Raw genomic sequence first — 6,000 nt, forward strand, 5'->3', positions numbered from 1 at the left:
TGAGTGTTAGACAGTCAAAACCGTGAACGCGATTATTAAACTAAGATAGCAGTGAACGCATACTCTTAAAACTAGTATTTTGGTAATGAAAATATTTGGGGGAATATGTTAAGATTTTAAATGTTCATACTTCTCCCCTGATCTGCTTATAGTTACAGCACGAATGTATAAAAACATGTGACGGAGTATGGCAATTATTTCTTATTTGCTTTGCCTCCTTTTTGGTGTAACAGTTTCTGTTGGGGACAATCTTGTTTGTAGTAATTATTTTAAGGTCGGTAACACCACCATTTTATGAAATTCATTTCCGCCAGGTTATAAAGAAAGCAAATGATACCTTAAATGGGATAAGTAGTTCATCCGTTTGCACTGAAGTCATCCAGTCTGCTCAAGGCATGGAATATTTACTAGGTATGTTTTAATGTACCATGTCTCTTACACTGCAAATTCTCCTCTGAAAAACAGTAATATATAACCACTCTTTCCAAAATGGCATTATTTTTAGCTTAGTCTTTGCCTGCACCAAAATAATGAACAACTCTTCTGCTAAATGAATGTAACTGCTACCTTGAAATAACCGTCCGGGACCACCTTTTGTGACCATGCCTGGTTTGTGCTATTTCTGAGTTCAAGTTTCAGGAACCTGTGCTTGCAGCAAATTCTCTGCAATCCTCCACTGTGTTTTCTATCAACAGGGGTTGTTGAGGTCTACAGAGTGACAAAGAGAGTTGAACTGGGTATCAAAGCAACGGCTGTGTGTAGTGAGAAACTCCAGCAGCTGCTGAAGGATATTGATAAAGTGTGGAACAACCTAATAAGCTTCATGTCACTTGCTGCTTTAGCGGTAAGACCAAAAATAAGCTATGTCTCTACTAAAAAAAAAAGTCGTAAGTATATGTAAAGTGACTTCACGGGGTGGCTTAACTTTACAGTTTGTACTTTTCTCTTTCAAAATGGAAATGGACTCATTTGTGATATCCAGTTTAAAGCTTCCTGTAAGAAAACTATTATTTGTATGCAAACATGATGTTATCTTACTTAGTGTCTTAATGATTTAGATGATATCCTATGTGTCTGTGGACCTCTCCAGTAAGGCAAATTTAGTAAAATTTAAATAAGCCATTTTCTGAAGCCAGAATAGTGCAGCCTTACCTTGTCTTTGTAATATCCCTGCAATTAGTTCTAATGCTCACAGTGCAGGAGCACGCAACGTAGCAACACGAGAATACTTAAACTGTTTTGTTTTCTCTCTGCATTTGGAAATGCCGAAGTTTGTTTTGGTTCCTGCTACAGACTAATTAGCTTTTCCTTCTCTGAATAGAACTGCCAGAAAAAGCTCGATTGCTCCAAGACAGTCTGGTAGGAGCTTGGGAGCTTTCTACGTAACTGGGCCAGCATTACAAGGAGGGATGGTGGGGGGCTGTCTGAGGGGTGGTCTTTAAGAGAAGGAGCATCTCACGGGAAGGGTCTGCAAAGGATCTGGGGAAGGAGAGGGGCACACTGGGACCAGGTACAGAATACACACAATTAGAAGGCAAAAAAAATCACCTTGCCATTAAATGTCTTGCACTTCTTTGTGTGTGTACGTTGCAGAAAATACAATGTGCAAAACTACTTTCTTTAACGACGGTAAAACTCGTATTTTTAGGGAATCATCCATCTGTAGGTGCTTGCTATCGTCTTGCATAATGGATCCCTTTAACTCAGTATATCCCTAAGGAGTCTTTAACTCTTAGTTAGTATCAGTACATCACATCAAGCATCGATAAGTAGATCATTACCGTGGTTATGTTTCCACCGAACATTTTAATTTGTGGCTTCCTTCTTGCAATGCAACTATGGCCACTGCAGATTTTTTGCTCCCTGATAAACACTTGTTTATAAGGAAGGCCCAGAGTACTTGGTTTCTGCTTGAAATAGCCATCTTCAGCTCACTGTCATTCCCCGGTATTATAAACAGGTATTATAAACGATGACTCCCTTTTCACACACCTTTTACACATCTTAAACCTCTCCAGTACAAACAGCGGTGGCAGGCAGATATTTCTGGTGATGTCCTGTTTGCACAAAGCCTGTCATAATATGAAATTTATACTTTCAATATTTTACTGCTTGGCAGATGAAGTTGATAGACTGGTATTTATCTGTTTGAACTTTGGCATTGTTGATAGTAACAATCTAAAAAGCTATCAGAATCCTCTCCTGATTCAAACAAGTGGATTAAATTTTAGTTCTTAAAGTGCTTTTCCTTGGAAGATTACAGGGATTACCTTAAAGGCCAAAGTTTGGCCACATGTTCTCCGAGCTGCAGCGGTCCAGATAAATTTTAAACGTACTAGGAGCTGCAAATAGTGACGACTTATGCACACAGAGCAACCTCTGAAGTTACCTAAGAGACAGGGACTCCCGTAGCTCTCAAAGTCACCCCTTGCTGTTTCTCCTCTCACCTGGGTCACCTTCTTCCCCCGGTGCTGCACTCCGGGATCCCAAATGATGCAGAAGTGCCCGTTAAGTAGAGAGAAGTATTCTAGCTCAGAGGCATGTGCTTGGAAAGGTTAATTTTATCTTTTAGAGGATTTTGTTGCAAGGTAATTTTATGCGCAGCCTTGGGGTTTTTCACTGCAAATTACAGGATGACCTTCTCATTTGCTTCACTCATGCGTTTGGTAAACAAATATGAGAGTGCCTTTATTAATCTGATTGATCTACTTAAAGGGTTTTTTTTCAGGATTACAATTATTCTCCAGCCATTCAGCGGGGGAGTGTGATCAGCATACCTAGAGCGTGGATTAAGAGTACATGTGTTCCATGGTCCCACCACTTATTTTAAGCTTCTTGCATTTCTAGTCATTGTTTTTATTTGCACTATCTTCAAGCAAAAACTTCTACAGTTTTATACCAGCCTTACGCAAAGTTTTAAATTACCATTTATCTTGTGGATGAAATGTAAGCTCGTGTACCGGAAAAGCGAGTATATTAATTTATTACGTATTTGCAGGATTATTCTTCCATCCTTCGCCTCCCTTTAACCTGAGCTGGCGTATGGCTGCCGACCTTGATTCTCCTATGGTTTGGTTAACCTTAACATCCCATTTTGTACTGCTGTGCCATATTCTAGATTCGGAAAAAAAACCTTCAGAAAGAATAACAACTGCCCTTTTTTGACCAGGCAATAACAGGGAATTCAGGACAACAAACACTGATACAGACACCACTTCAAATACTGACCGGCGAAAGCTGTGCTGGCCGACGGCTCGCTTCCTTGCAGCTGCACAAATAGTCGTCGCATACCACTGTCTGCGTCCAGCTCCTGACACGCCGCAGTTGAAATGTCGCAGCCGCTGCCTGGGCTCTTTCCTCAGAAGTTTCTTCCCCTTTTGATGTGGGAACGTGGAACTCAACAATTCTTTCCTTTGTAGTCTAACCCTTTTTCAAGAGCTTGAGCGTTATAAATTAATGCTGATGGAGATCGTGTAGCAGGATTGCAAATACCTACTAATGGCTTTGATTAAATCACACATCAGTCTGTGGGAAGATGTGGTACGTCATCCCTGCCACGTTGCTGGTGTGATACCGTGGCGCTCGGTAGCAACCAGACCGATAATTTTTATCATGATGTCTGAAACTTTTTCGGTCGCTGAAAATGCCTACGTTTTATTGTCTCTTTTCTTCAGCCAGATGAAAACTCGCTGGATTTCTCTTCCTGTATGCTGCGTCCGGGGATTAAAAATGCCCAAGATCTTGCCTGTGGAGTGTGCCTCCTAAATGTGGATTCAAGAAGTAAAGTAAGTATAATGGCCTCTACTTTTAAACTCATCTTTAATTTACAGTTTGGACTTTCACTTAGGCCTTGGGTGTATTTAAAAAAGATTAATGGCTATAATTTGTAACTGCAAGTGGCGAAGGCAAAATCTGCCCTATAGATGGGACTCAGATAGTCAGTGTCCTGTACTCATTGGGCTTTGGGTATGAGACAGATGCGGATAAAGGCTTGAGTTAAATTGTTCATAATGGGGAAGAAATCGGGATACTGAGACTTAAAAGGTATATATATTTTTTAAAAAAATAAAAAGTTTTTTATAACTTTTCTTTATGAGATGCATCTCTGAGGATCACCAGGAGGGGACTATTGCAATTAGCAGAGCTGGGAGGGAATCCCAGGATATGTACAGAGTAATGCCAACCAATTAACGTATCTCGGCAGTTTTGCTGACTTTTTGGTTTCAACGTTATTTCAGAAAGAAGAGAAACCTGTGGAAGAGCTTCCTAGAAAAGTATGAATCTGTAAAAAACATATTCTTTATAGAATCATTCTTAGTTGAGTGTGGAAGGCTGAACTGCTGACTGGCTTTCAGCTGTCATTCTCAGTTGTACCAATCATGAATCCTTTTCTTCTAGTCATTTTTTGTGACTGTAACACTTACTCTGATCGACTAACATACTCTAGAGCCTCCCCTTTGTCTTGTCTGCATGCTCGTACCTTGTGAATAGCTTTCTGGTTTTGTGCTCCTTCTGTTGTGTGGTAGGAAATTCACTGCAGTGAGTTTCTGAATTTGTAGCTGCCTGTGTGTCTGGTGCAGAAGAGGGGGAACTGTAGAGTGGTTTTTGCTACAAATATTGACTTTTGGCTATACGTAGCAGGCAGTGGCATTTTTAGAAATCTCTGCAGGAAACCCAGGGTGGTGGGGAGCAGGGTTAGAATATTTTTTTAAATAGGTAGCCGTGAAGCATTGGAAAGTATCTCCTAGCAACAAATACCGAGATGTTCTAAGCTTGTTCACGGCTTCACACGCTCTGTTCAGAAGCTCCTATTGTAAAGCAGATTCAATTAACAGAAGAAAGTAGATCAAATTCAACCTGAAATAACACTAATAACGAGAATTGCACCTGCCGAAATCACAGCAAAAGTCGCCCCAGTGAAATAAATGCAGTAGCTATTTACTGGCTGGCAGAATAAGCATTTATCGTGCACGGGTACATGGCAGAAGATGCAGGAAACAAGGTGAGGCAGTTGCCAGGTGTCCGATCGGGGAGCGTGCCGCTCGGGTGGCTCCTTTCAGACAGCGGCGACAGCCAGCGCGCGCATGGCTGGAGTTCTCGTCCCCCCGCAAACACTTTGCAGGCTAAAATACTGCTTACGGGGTGCTCTGTTCAGAGTGCGAGGGTCCTCCCATGCTGTGCCATTCCGGGGTAATACCTGTGCAAGATCCCTCTCCCACTCTAGTTTCTGGCTCCTGGAGTAGAGGGGCCTGTCACGCTTGTTTCAATTCTTGTTATTTTAGGCCTTTAATTCAGAAACGGATAACTTTAAGCTGGCGTATGGAGGGCACCAATACCACGCGAGCTGTGCAAACTTCTGGATCAACTGTGTGGAGCCCAAGCCCCCGGGTCTCATTCTGCCAGACCTGCTCTGAAAGCAGTTGCGCTGGAGATGGAGCGTCGGGTCTAATAATTCAGGACACTTGGGGTAAACTGTGTGATAGGGTAAGTGGAAAGGCTTGAGGTGTGGTTGGTGTTTGAAACGTTTTGTTTTGACTTTTGTACCGTAACGGGTTAAAGCCGCTGTCGCGTACAAATTGCTCATGAAGGATTTCACTCGAAACGGCTGGGGTTTCAGAAATAACGGGAAGAAATTGTAGTGTGGCAAAAAAATGCGGCATTTCAGTCTTTCTCAGGATGAAAGCGGGCTGGTCTTTGTAACAAACCAGCCTGCTAACCAAGTGCATAAATCTCTGAGAGAGGACGGTACCTAGCTTCCAAGAAAAACTGAAATGCTAGACTGATTTGCATAGAAGTGACCACTTAAATACTTGAAGTACGTATTTGCAAACAAATCTTTACTTTTGTGGTTTTGGTATATGGACCGTGATATTTTTCTTTCAATATTTGCTGCTACATTATTACAATGCATACAATGCACGAGTCACAGCGACTTTCAAGACAAAATGCATTATTGACTTAGAAGGAATGAGACTGCAGAGAGCCATCGTGTATTTATAC

General features: G+C 41.6%; 1 protein-coding gene across 5 annotated transcripts in view; it reads left to right on the plus strand.

The window, feature by feature from the left end:
• The window catches only part of SYNRG (synergin gamma), a gene marked incomplete at both ends in the record, with an annotated part of 39,988 nt that extends 34,574 nt beyond the window's left edge, over positions 1-5,414 (plus strand). For 3 of the 5 annotated variants that reach the window (XM_082008561.1, XM_082008562.1, XM_082008565.1), the window contains 5 exons: positions 315-411; positions 696-844; positions 3,675-3,785; positions 4,239-4,274; positions 5,283-5,414. In XM_082008561.1, coding sequence (XP_081864687.1) covers positions 315-411; positions 696-844; positions 3,675-3,785; positions 4,239-4,274; positions 5,283-5,414 — 525 coding nt within the window. The remainder of the gene's footprint in view (positions 1-314; positions 412-695; positions 845-3,674; positions 3,786-4,238; positions 4,275-5,282) is intronic. The other 2 variants (XM_082008563.1, XM_082008564.1) reach the window with 1 other exon arrangement.
• Positions 5,415-6,000: the final 586 nt, after the last annotated feature.

This window comes from Phaethon aethereus (genome assembly GCF_964289735.1).
Source record: "Phaethon aethereus genome assembly, chromosome: 19".
NCBI classification, from domain to species: domain Eukaryota; kingdom Metazoa; phylum Chordata; class Aves; order Phaethontiformes; family Phaethontidae; genus Phaethon; species Phaethon aethereus.